At 35.1% G+C, this 13,709-nt stretch overlaps 1 protein-coding gene across 2 annotated transcripts in view; it reads right to left on the reverse strand.

The window, feature by feature from the left end:
* Positions 1–13,709, reverse strand: part of KLHL1 (kelch like family member 1) — a 481,321-nt gene that overhangs the window by 291,099 nt on the left and 176,513 nt on the right. The window contains exon 2 of one of the 2 annotated variants that reach the window (XM_043892336.1): positions 2,322–2,504. The exons of the other annotated variant lie outside the window; for it this stretch is intronic. Coding sequence (XP_043748271.1) covers positions 2,322–2,504 — 183 coding nt within the window. The remainder of the gene's footprint in view (positions 1–2,321; positions 2,505–13,709) is intronic. 2 annotated transcript variants of the gene reach the window in all.

The following is a 13,709-nucleotide window of genomic DNA, read 5'->3' on the forward strand; positions in this document are numbered from 1 at the left end:
TTTTGTCCAAAGACAATATTCAACTGTGCTAATCAAAATATAACAGTATAACTTAAAAATCCATCCAGTTGTTACTACTACTAAGATTATTACTTTTTAAAGCAGAGATCTAATTTTGCATTAATTATAGTCATTTTGTTTTGCAAAAGTATAAACAAGGAGGTGCAATATACTTGCAATGATTAAAAAGAGTGCTTGCCTTTTTCAGGCTTCCCATAAATATTTTCTCACATATTTGTTAATGTATGTTTAACTTAGATATCTACTTGCTGAAAGGATAGTACTAAAGTTTTAAACCACAGAGTGAGAAAATATAAATCCTAATTTAAATAATTTTAGTGAATAGGGTAAAATTTTCTTATGTTAAGAAAAATGTAGATAACTGACAATAATATATCTAATTTCATATCTGCTAAACACATTACATATTTAAATGTTAATATTATTTATAGAAATAATATATTGCTAAAATATGTTATCCAGTAATCTAAACCAATAAACAAACTATGTTTTAGTCATATTTGTTATAAAATAAATGCATAATTTACCAAATTATTTAGAAAATAATATTAACAATCTAGATAAGAAGAGTAATACAGAAAACAATAGAATATAGTTAATATGGGGGAATTCCTCAATATACTGGTTAAAATTGCTTCAAATGAGAAATACTAAATTAGTACCAATAAAAGTCTATAAAATAAGATTATTAAAATTATATAAAGCTCTGCTTTAAAAAATTAATGAGAATTTAATCTGTTAACATACTTTTGAGGTGACTCACTCTGTCTTCTTGAACAAATATATATATTCTCGGCCTTTTGGCTAAGATCAAGTGTAGTATATATATATGTATATATATATATATATATATATATTAAACTAGTGGGTAATTTAAATAAAATAAATTTAGCTACATTATGAAATTAAAATCACTTGTTAACAGAATTTTTATCTAGATGTTATTTAGATGATAGGTTAGAATAATCTACATATTTGTCACACATATTGCAACACTGTCTCAATAATAATGATAATACAACTGTTCTATTGGTAATGATAATGCAATTTCGTAGAAGTGCTTGCAAAATAAGTGTGAATATTGTATTTTTGGAGAAGGAAATGGCAACTCATTTCCGTATTCTTGCCTGGAGAAGTCCATGGACAGAGAAGCCTGACAAGCTTCAGTCCTTGGGGTTATAAAGAATTGGACATGATTTACTGACTATCACTATTGTATTATTAGAGTTGCTGTTATAGTTAGTTAATGAAATGAACCCCATAAGATTTAGATGAATTATTCAATGTAAAATGTTCTTTCCGATGCATTTTTAGTGTATTTGTTTAAATGCAATGTCCACGATTTAACATTTTTATCATATTGGAAATACACTTATATTTTGGAATTCTTTTAATAGTTTGCACTTAGGTGCATATATATTATCTAGATAATGCAATATAAGTTAAAAAATATGGGAAAGAGAGGTACATTGAAAATATTTATTTTATGCAATTTATTGTTTTCTATTATTCATCAGTATTAATGGTATCAAATGGCATACATCAAGGTAGCCTAAGGCAATTTGTCCATATATTCAACTATTTACAATAATTAGTATCACAAATTAAATTAAAATTCTTTTTTCATTAAAATCTCCAAAAAATAAATAGAAAAATTGAGGAAAAAAATTCAACATCAAATTTAATGAATTTTCAGAAATAAACTAATAGCATATAATAGGACACAAATAATCAGATATCTAATTCATGTAACTTAGAATTATTATTTATAAGTAAATAATAAGGAATATTTAAAAATGCATTACTCTTTGAATATATTGGGCCTTAGAAATAATATCAGTATGCCATAAATTAAAGAACTTTTAATAAATTTAAAATAAAGATATCACTATGAATTTCCTAGTTGAAAAAGACAGTGTCCACCAAAAATAACCTGACTTTCTTTCAATTTTGACAGAGAAGCATATCTCATTTCAGAGCTTAGGTACACACTCCTAAGTCAAAATTGATTCCCAATTAGTATGACTCAGTAGTGAGTCAATAAAATGGGGTATTTTTCAACCTTATTAGAAGCTTTATTTTGAACTATTTACATTTTACTTTACTTTGCTTCTTAAAAAGTTTACTTCTTAAAAAAATGAGTTAACGTAGCACTATAACTCTCACCAAGAAAATTACCCAAACTTCCTTAAAAATGTGGATTCTTACTTCTCTAGTTGTAGAGTATTTTAAAATCTATATACCAGACCATCATTCTAAATATATGCATTCAAATTTCTGATAAAGACAGATTACTATACCTATGTGCAGGTATTTTTCGGTTCCCAACAATCAGGATAACATCACAGAGTTGTTGTTGCTTCAGATAACTTTCCATTTTTCTGAATGTTTGCTCAGCATGGTGCACAGCCTGATAGAATTCTTCAGAGCTACCAGAATCCATATCACTTTGAGGTGTCAGCAAATGGTTAGTTTCTGACAGTCTGCAAACCACACACAAAAAGCACAAAAAGATGGGGTTTATAAAGTGCCACCAATTGTTCAGAACTATATAAAAGTTTTAGTTTTAAATTTAAGCTTCTCTTCTTATGTCCATTATTATTAATATGTCAGAAATATCCATTTGGGGTTAAACGATTTGTTTTAGGAAGCAATAAATGAATTGTAAATTTTTCTCACCTTAAAGAAATTTAAAAGATAGGTTATCTGTATTTATTAGGAGATAATAAACTTGACAACAGTGAGAAATGGTAAATTACAAACATAACCTCCCTAAAATGAATTACTAGTTAAATGTTACTTTAATCAATTTGACATTGAGTTTGACCATTTAATTATATGTTTCTAAATTACTATTCTTGTGAGGTTTAAGTAAATGTTTTATATAACTAGGTGATTTTTACTGTGAGAAATTATAAAATGTCATTTGGAAAAAACTGACAAAAATTTGAAAGTACATTGTTGATTCATATTCTGTACCCAACTGATTAAACAAAAACATACATATATAATTATGTAAAAAACTCAGTTCAGTTGCTCAGTCATGTCCCACTCTTTGCGATCCCATGGACCACAGCAAGCCAAGCCTCCCTGTCGATCATCAACTCCCAGAGTTTACCCAAACTCATGTCCATTGAGTCTGTGATGCCATCCAACATCTCATCCTCTGTCATCCCCTTCTCCTCCTGCCTTCAATCTTTCCCAGCATCAGAGTCCTTTCAAAAAAGTCAGCTTTTCCCATCAAAATATTGGAGTTTCAGCTTCAACATCAGTCCTTCCAATGAACACCCAGGACTTATCTCCTTTAAGATAGGTTTGTTGGATCTTCTTGCAGTCCATGGGACTCTCAAGAGTCTTCTCCAACACCACAGTTCAAAAGCATCAATTCTTCATTGTTCAGCTTTCTTTATAGTCCAACTCTCACATCCATATATGACTACTGGAAAAACCATAGCCTTGACTAGACAGACCTATGTTGGCAAAGTAATGTTTCTGCTTTTTAATATGCTGTGTAGGTTGGTCATAACTTTCCTTCCAAGTTGTAAACATCTTTTAATTTCATGACTGCAATCACAATCTGCAGTGATTTTGGAGCCCCAAAAAGATAAAGTCAGCCACTGTTTCCCCATCTATTTCCCATGAAGTGATGGGACCAGATACCTTGATCTTAGTTTTCTGAATGTTGAGCTTTAAGCCAACTTTTTTACTCTCCTCTTCCACTTTCTTCAAGAGGCTCTTTAGTTCTTCTTCACTTTCTGCCATAAGGGTTGTGTCATCTTCATATCTGAGGTTATTGATATTTATCCTAGCAATCTTGATTCCAGCTTGTACTTCACTGAGCTTTAGGATTTCATAAAATCCATGATACTTGATTTTGGCTCTTATATCTAATAATATTATAGTCTGTTTCACAGGAAAGACATTAAGATACCATATTTTATATATAGAACACTGTCAATATACATGCATGGTAGGACCAGCAGATTCAATTATATTCTCTGAAAATAAATCCTTAAAACAATTTAAAAATGAAACTGTATTAGATGCATGACATAAATAAGGGAATAAATGATGTATTTCAAGATAGAAAGTGACATGGAGTATTTTGCTTCCAGTTACAATGCAATAAATTGTCGCTAACTAAACCCTTCACCAGAAACACCAGAAAAAATTTACATGAAATATCAAAATAACTACTGGAGTATACTTATAGCTTCCAAGGCAGCTAGGATCTGAAAGAATAAGAACTTAGAATAAAGGTAAACTCATGAAAGTCAGCTCAAAATTACACACAACTTTTTCTTTCCTCCTCAATGTTTCTACCAACTATAAGCAGCATCAATTAGGAGTCTGAGAACCTAAAAAGCTAATAATATGACAACTAAGTCTGAATTTGGCAATAAGGAGTTCATGATCTGAGCCACAGTCAGCTCCTGGTCTTGTTTTTGCTGACTGTATAGAGCTTCTTCATATTTGGCTGCAAAGGATATAATCAATCTGATTTCAATGTCGACCATCTGGTGATGTCCATGTGTAGAGTCTTCTCTTGTGTTCTTGGAAGGGGGTATTTGCTATGACCAGTGTGTTCTCTTGGCAGAACTCTATTAGCCTTTGCCCTGCTTTATTCTGTACTGCAAGGTCAAATTGGCCTGTTTCTCCAGGTGTTTCTTGACTTCCTACTTTTGCATTCCAGTTTTCTATAATGAAAAGAACATCTTTTTGGGGTGTTAATTCTAAAATATCTTGTAGGTCTTCATAGAACCATTCACTTCTTCAGCATTAATGGTTGGGGCATAGGCTTGGATCACTGTGATACTGAATGGTTTGCCTTGGAAACAAACAGAGGTCATTCTGTCATTTTTGAGATTGCATCCAACTACTGCATTTCTGAGTCTTCGGTTAACCATGATGGCTACTCCATTCCTTCTAAGGGTTTCCTGCCCACAGTAGTAGATATAATGGTCATTTGAGTTCAGTTCACCCATTCCAGTCCATTTTAGTTCGCTGATTCCTAGAATGTCGTCATTCACTCTTGCCATCTCCTGTTTGACCACTTGCAATTTGCCTTGATTCATGGACCTAATATTCCAGTTTCCTGTGCAATATTGCTCTTTCCAGCATCAGTCCTTACTTCTGTCACCAGTCCCATCCACAACTGGGTACTGTTTTTGCCTTGGCTCCATCCCTTCATTCTTTCTGGAGTTATTTCTCCACTGATCTCCATTAGCATATTGGGCAACTACCGACCTGGAGAGTTCCTCTTTCAGTATCCTATCATTTTGCCTTTTCATACTGTTCACGGGGTTCTCAAGGCAAGAATACTGAAGTGGTTTGCCATTCCCTTCTCCAGTGGACCACATTCTGTCCTTATTGCCAAATTCAGACTTAAATTGAAGAAAGTAGGGAAAACCACTAGACCATTCAGGTATGACCTAAATCAAATCCCTTATGACTATACAGTGGAAGTGAGAAATAGATTTAAGGGACTACGTCTGACAGACAGAGTGCTTGATGAACTATGGATGGAAGTTCGTGACATTGTACAGGAGACAGGGATCAAGACCATCCCCATGGGAAAAAAAATGCAAAAAAGCAAAATGTTGTCTCAGGAGGCCTTACAAATAGCTGTGAAAAGAAGAGAAACAAAAAGCCAAGGAGAAAAGGAAAGATATTCCCATTTGCATGCAGGGTTCCAAAGAATAGCCAGGAGAGATAAGAAAGCCTTCCTCAGTGATCAGTGTGAAGAAATAGAGGAAAACAACAGAATGGGAGAGACTAGAGATCTCTTCAAGAAAATTAGAGATACCAAGGGAACGTTTCATGCAAAAATGGGCTCAATAAAGGACAGAAATAGTATGGACCTAACAGAAGCAGAAGATATTAAGAAGAGGTGGCAAGAATATACAGAAGAACTGTACAAAAAAGATCTTCATGACCCAGATAATCACAACAGTGTAATTACTCACCTAGAGCCAGACATCCTGGAATGTGAAGTCAAGTGGGCCTTAGAAAGCATCACTACGAACAAAGCTAGTAGAGGTGATGGAATTCCAGTTGAGCTATTTCAAATCCTGAAAGATGATGCTGTGAAAGTGCTGCACTCAATATGCCAGCAAATTTGGAAAACTCAACAGTGGTCACAGGACTGGAAAAGTCCGTTTTCATTCCAATCCCTAAGAAAGGCAATCCCAAAGAATGCTCAAACTACCGCACAATTGCACTCATCTCACACACTAGTAAAGTAATGCTCAAAATTCTCCAGGCCAGGCTTCAGCAATACGTGAACCATGAACTTCCAGATGTTCAAGCTGGTTTTAGGAAAGGCAGAGGAACCAGAGATCAAACTGCCAACGTCTCTTGGATCATCCAAAAAGCAAGAGAGTTCCAGAAAAACACCTATTTCTGCTTTATTGACTGTGCCAAAGCCTTTGTCTGCGTGAATCAGAATAAACTGTGGAAAATTCTGAAAGAGATGGGAATACCAGACCACCTGACCTGCCTCTTGAGAAACCTGTATGCAGGTCAGGAAGCAACAGTTAGAACTGGATATGGAACAACAGACTGGTTCCAAATAACAAAAGTAGTACGTCAAGGCTGTATATTGTCACCCTGCTTATTGAACTTATATGCAGAGTATATCATGAGAAACACTGGTCTGGAAGAAGCACAAGCTGGAATCAAGATTTCCGGGAGAAATATCAATAACCTCAGACATGCAGATGACACCACCCTTATGGCAAAAATTGAAGAGGAACTAAAAAGCCTCTTGAAAGTGAAAGAGGAGAGTGAAAACATTGGCTTAAAGCTCAACATTCAGAAAACTAAGATCATGGCATCTGGTCCCATCACTTCAGGGCAAATAGATGGGGAAACAGTGGCTGACTTTATTTTTCTGGGCTCCAAAATCACTGCAGATGGTGATTGTAGTCATGAAATTAAAAGATGCTTACTCCTTGGAAGGAAAGATATGACCAACCGAGATAGCATATTAAAAAGCAGAGGCATTACTTTGCCAACAAAGTCCGTCTGGTCAAGGCTATGGTTTTTCCAGTGGTCATATGTGGATGTGAGAGTTGGACTGTGAAGAAAGCTGAGCGCCAAAAAGTTAGTGCTTTTGAACTTTGGTGTTGTGGACAACTCTTGAGAGTCCCTTGGACTGCTAGGATATCCAACCGGTCCATCCTAGAGGAGATCAGTCCTGGGTGTTCATTGGAAGGACTGATGCTGAAGCGGAAATTCCAATACTTTGGCCACCTCATGCGAAGAGTTGACTCATTGGAAAAGACCCTGATGCTGGGGGGGGATTGGGGACAGAAGGTAAAGGGGATGACAGAGGATGAGATGGCTGGATGGCATCACCGACTCGATGGACAGGAGTTTGAGTAAACTCCGGGAGTTGGTGATGGACAGGGAGGCCTGCTGTGCTGCGGTTCATGGGGTCACAAAGAGTCGGACATGACTAAGCGACTGAGCTGAACTGAAGCAGAACTTCTGGTGGTACCGTGTGTCTTGGTGGAAGAATGGATATTGGCCTCAAAGGCAGTCAGAACTTGAGGGCAAGTGTGGGACCATAGGCAGGAAAGTTCAGGTATGGCCACTATTGTGTGCCACTTTTCCCTTAGTGGTTATTTGCCGATTCCTAAAAGTGCTATGTGAGTAAAAAATAGTTATAGTACATTTAGAAGTTAACAGAGCTTGAAAGATAACAATTTGAATTTAAGGGCAAACAAAAACAGGAAACTCTGGCAAATAAATGACTTTCCATTGAACTTCTGAAGAATTATATTCTAGAAGTCATAGAAACTGGAAATAGGCAAGATAATACAAAGGCTGAAATCTAGATTTGAATCAATAAAATATCCAATTGAATTAAGGTGATATTCTAATGTAACAAACAGTCAAAATAAATTCTCATTAGAAAGAGATAACCTTATTTAGATTCTTTTATTTCTTGTGTATGTGCATACAGTACTTGACATTAAATAAAAATAGCAAGCTTATAAAGAAGTTACAAGGAGAAAAACAAACATTAGAAACAGGCCACCAGGTACTACAGATATCTTTAGATGGGTGGGTTACAGCTAGGTATTTAGTAGATGTGAAAATAATTATCATTAATATTAATATTCTTTAATATAGCAGTGATTTGAAAACATAAGTAGAAAATATTTAAACTAAAATAAAAAGACTGTCATCAGAGAGTGGAAAAAGAGATCATGTCCTCTAGGTGTTTTAATGAGGCAAATATAACATTGATACAAAACCTGGAAAGGATGACACAGGGAAGGAAAATTAATGGTCATTGTCTCTCTTAGAGATATTTGTATAAATTGTAAGAAAATATTAGCAACCAAATACAGAAAAGAATGTGAAAAGAGAAATGAATACAAATAATAAAAGTATCAAATATATGGTTGGTAATGCATCAAAACTAAGTTGGACTTAAAGGAAAATTTTTAATTATATAAACCACTTCATTCATTCATATAGCAAATATCAAATTTTGTTGAATCCTTTTCACCTTGAGATTAACAACAAAATCTACTAGTACTACCCCTTCTATAATTAGCCTCCAACTAATAAAAATAAGTGAAAAAACAAACAAACAAACAAACATTTTTCTGTAGGGCCTTGCCAGTGTAATGTAAGCAAAAACAAACAAACAAACAAAACAACATTAGAGTTAGATAAGAAAAAACATATTTAGTATTATTTCCAGAAGATGTTTTTGTATTAATCAAACACCCAAAAGAATATACAGACAAGTTTATGAATATAAATCCATTAAAATTATGTGTATTCTCTGTTATCTGTAATATTTTCCTTTGTAACATGGTTATTTTCATCAGAATTTGCATGTTTTCCTTAAAATATTTAATAGCAATAATAGATATTTTAAATAGTTAATAGAAAAATTGTTATAGTATTTGTCTTCCTTTCATAAGTTTGCAAATTACAACCCCAGAATATGGTATTTTCCAGCATATATTTAAGAAATTCAGGCTCAGGCATATGTGACAAGAATAACAGAATTATTTCAGACATTAACACACTGAACAGAAATGTCACAAAAGTCCCTGAAGGATACATCTTTAAATCTAAAATGAGCATAATATTATTGACTCTCATTTAACTAAGGAGAATAGAGTCAGAACTGTAAGTTGCCAATTAGATCAAGAATGCCCCTTTAAGACCCTGATATTTCTGGTCTGGTATCAGACTGCATGAATATATAATGTCTAAAAGTCAAGATATTAGAGATAGCCCTGCAAAATGGCTCCAGATAGGTTTCCAGGAGTTTTGGGATAAATTCAGATCCTTATGTTAACTTTCTACAAGTTAAATAATGTACTTAGGGCAGAAAGTTTTACACCTCATTAAGTATTTCATAGCTTGGGAAATGTTATTGGGAAAATGATCTAGTGTATTTTATTTTCAAGTCACTCAAATTGTGATTGATGCAATATTAGAGGAGATAAGGAAAAATATAATTTATTTTACTTTCAGTTTTAGAGCTTTGTGAGACCACAGACATAAAATGAAACAGGGCATACATAGAATTTGACAAGATCCAGGCAAAGTCAAAAAGCTAATTACTGTCAAGGTAGTCTTTTTTTACATAACCTAGGTACATTAGCAAATGATTATAACAGGGACTTAAGCCTTTTCTGAAGAATTCGAAAATACTTTGAGAGTAAGTCTTAAAAGAACAGTTAGAAACTAGCCTCAAAAATTATTTTTTCAGAGTTCATATTCATTCCTAGATTTATTTCCTAAAATTTCTAATGCCTTGTTTTTTCATGTTATATATGAAAACAAGTCACTTTTCTTGAAGAGTAGTTGAATTGTGAGAGAAACAGTTATGTTGATTTGATGCTATTTTCTCCTTATAAAGTCACTGTCACAGTGCTTACACATTTCCTCTTAAATCTTTTCCTGGTCTCAGACTTGAGTAAGGCTTGTTGTTCTTAAATTTTGGCTCAAGATATAAAAAGCAGTTTCAAGATGCTTATGAATTTTAAGCTAAACTTCATTGTATAATGAAGACTTATTATATACCTAGGCTTATTGTTTTAATAAATACAATCTTAAAATTTTAAGATATAGATGTCATATCTTTATAAAGTTTTCTATATCTAAAATGCCAGAAAAATCTGACATTGAATTATTGAATTTTATGTCTTCAAACTAAATAAACTTTATAGCCTCTTTCTAATCTGAGAGTCTAACAGCTGTTGTGATATGACATAGTAATTTTTATTCTTATTGTGACTCAATAATATAAAGCCTCTAGCATATGGTATCTAGTTCCCTGACCAGGGATCAAATATGGGCCCGCTGCATTGGGAGAGCAGAGTCTTAGCCTCAGAACCACCAGGGAAGTCCCTAAAGCCTCTAGTTTTAAGAAACACAATTTTAAAAGTCTAATATTACTTCTTCCCATTAAAATTTAAACATATTTAAGATTTCCTGAACCTAAAGTATTAAAACAATAAAAATAAGAAAAGCTATTTTTAACCTTTAGAAAAGAACTATGTCACTGAACAGTGGTGGCTACAGGACTGGAAAAGGTGTTTTCATTCCAATCCCAAAGAAGGGCAATGCCAAAGAATATTCAAACTACCACACAATTGCACTCATTTCACATGCTAAGAAAGTAATATTCAAAATTCTCCAAGATAGGCTTTAACAGTATGTGAACTGAAAACTTCCAAATACACAAGCTGGATTTAGAAAAGGCAGAGGAACTGGAGATAAAATTGCCAATGTCTGTTGGATCATAGAAAAAGCAAAGGAAATCCAGAAAGAAAAAAAAAAAAAAAAACTACCTCTGCTTCATAGACTACACTAAAGCCTTTGACTCTCTGTGTGTGTGTGTGTGTGTGTGTGTGTGCGTGTGTGTTAGTTTTTCAGTCGTGTCCAAATCTTTGAGATCCCATGGACTGTAGCCCACCAGGTTCCTCTGTCCATGGGATTCTCCAGGCAAGGATACTAAAATGGGTTGCCATTTCCTCCTCCAGTTTGACTTTGTTGACCAGAACAAATTGGAAAATTCTTAAAGAGGTGGGAATATCAGACCACCTTACTACCTGCTTCCTGAGAAACCTGTGTGTAGGTCAAGAAGCAAGAGTTAGAACCAGACATGGAAAAATAAATTGTCTCAAGATGCAAAAAGGAGTACGTCAAGGCTGTATATTGTCACCATGCTTATTTAACTTATATGCAGAGTACATCAGGCAAAATGCTGGGCTGAATGAAGCACAAGATGAAATTAAGATTGCCAGGAGAAATATCAATAATCTCAGATATGTAGATGACACCACCCTTATGGCAAAATGTGAAGAGGAACTAAAGAGCCTCTTGATGAAAGTGAAAGAGGATAGTGTAAAAGCTGGCTTAAAATTCAACACGAAAAAGACTAAGATCATGGCATTTGGTCCCATCACTTCATGGCATAAAATTGATCTAGCCACAACAGGGAGTTTTTGAAATTCCAAAACTGGTCTTTTGTGTATATAATTAGAAGCTAAAAGGTCTGAAACTAAGCAAATAGAGAGGGAAGTCTTTTTCCGTTGATATACTGAAGCCTCCCAATGAACTCATGAAACCCAAAAGATCTGTGAATCAAAAATTATTTCACTTTCAGATACTGTTTCTAAGTTCCTTCCTACAAATAAAAATCTGTGCCTTATTCCCTGCATTTGATCCCTGGAATGGGAAGATCACCTGGTGAAGGAAATGGCAACCCACTTCAGTATTCTTGCCTGGGAAATCCCTTAGACAGAGGATGCTGGCAGGCTATAGTCCATGGGGTTGCAAAAGAGTCAGACATGACTTAGTGATTAAACAACAACAACAAATACTCTAAATGTGGGTCAAGAGGCTTCTTCCACCTCTCCTTCTCCTTCAGCAATTTACTCAGAACTTGCTAAGCTGCCATTTTGTCTTTCCTTTTTTTTTTGTCTCTGCAACATAACATGTGAGCTCTTAGTTCCCCAACCAGGGATAAAACCTGTTCAACCTGTAGTAGAAGCATGGAGCTCTAACCACTGGACTACCAGGGAATTCCCAAAGCCATTCATTGTATCTTTCTGACTCTCCTGTTCCTTTCCCAAAATCTTCCTACCCAGTAGTCTTCCCATAAACGCTTTTCCCTCTGTCACTACTTCCAGCCATGCTGATATCCACTATCTGGTAGAATGCAGGTCTTTGTCCCCAGCAGAATTATGTGCCACACTTAAGGAATTTCCCAATGCTGTGCTTTTGAGACTGTAAATTTGTGATATACACCTATGATCCAGAATTCTCTGACTTGTATCAACTAATGAAAATCTTAGATAAAACCAAGTCAGACAATGGAAAACTACTGCTGTCTGGCTTCACCCTTTAGATGATATCCATAGAAAGGACATCAGTGTTGTGGGACCAACCTTAGTGAGGAAATTCCTTGTGTTTTTCTCATTCCATTGGCTGAAGGAAAATTCAGTCTCTACACAAAGACCTGATGAAATTATTCATGGTTATTACTCATGCCCTTAGAAAATATTCTGGGAAAACTCTGCCATCTCCTGTGGCAAAATCCTCCTTAAACTCAATGAAATCATCTTTAATTCAGTCTTTGTTGGGAAATTAATAAGAAAATCTATTGCTGATGAAATGGGCATAATTAAATTGGAAAACAATGGACACTCATGATCTGGTCAACTTGACTAATCAGCTATCTATAACAATCACTACACAGAAAAGCTTAAGACCATGAATATCATGGATTTGCAGCTGCAGCAAATAGAAAGACAAATTCTCAAGGGTCCTTCCAGGGTCCAGGTCCCTACCACTATCAGCTGCCTGGCCATTTGAAGAATTACCCAAAGTTAAAAAGAAGGCCCTACCAGTGCCCAAAACTCCTGTCCTGATTGGTTTAATGAACTTTCTGAGAAATTTGACAGATATCCCCCTTTCCTAGATACTCACAAATAAGCATGATCTGAGGAGAGTGTTGGGGTCATCTCAATATTTCACTAACACCATGGGGAGAATTGGACTTTTTATAGAATCCAAGACTATTACTGCTCTTGTAGACACAAGAACAAATGTCTGTCTTGAACCCCGCCAGCCTCAGGATCACCCTTTCTCAGAGCACAGGAAAGGCACAAATGGTGGGAGTTTCCAACACAGATACCAAGCTAAATATATTGGGTTCCTTGTTTTTTAGATAGGGTCTTTTCTAGGAACTCACCAGTTTCTTCTTTTTCCTTCTCTACTTTTTGGGCTGAAACCTCCTGCAATTATTACAAGCAATTTTTTTTTTTCCTTTTCCCCACAAAGGGGAAATACATCTATAAATTCTTGACCCCTCCAGATCTGATCCTAACTCCAGTCCTAATGTTAAGAGTCCCCTTCCTTGCTGCTGTTTTGTCAATTCCCAGTCACAAAGATTTGCTAGATTCTGTTCCTTCTAACTTATGGACTACTTCTTTAAATGACATAGGACACATTCATTCAGCCTCATCAATTAAGATTCAGGTAGACTCTAATGCTGGGAAAGACTGAGGGCAGAAGGAGAAAGGGGGGACAGAAGATGAGATGGTTGGATAGCACTGACTCAGTGGACCTGAGTTTAAGCAAAGTCCAGCAGACAGTGAAGGACACAGAAGCCTGGTGTGCTATAGTCCATGGGGTTGCAAAAA

Source organism: Cervus elaphus, chromosome 30 (genome assembly GCF_910594005.1).
Source record: "Cervus elaphus chromosome 30, mCerEla1.1, whole genome shotgun sequence".
Classification (NCBI taxonomy): domain Eukaryota; kingdom Metazoa; phylum Chordata; class Mammalia; order Artiodactyla; family Cervidae; genus Cervus; species Cervus elaphus.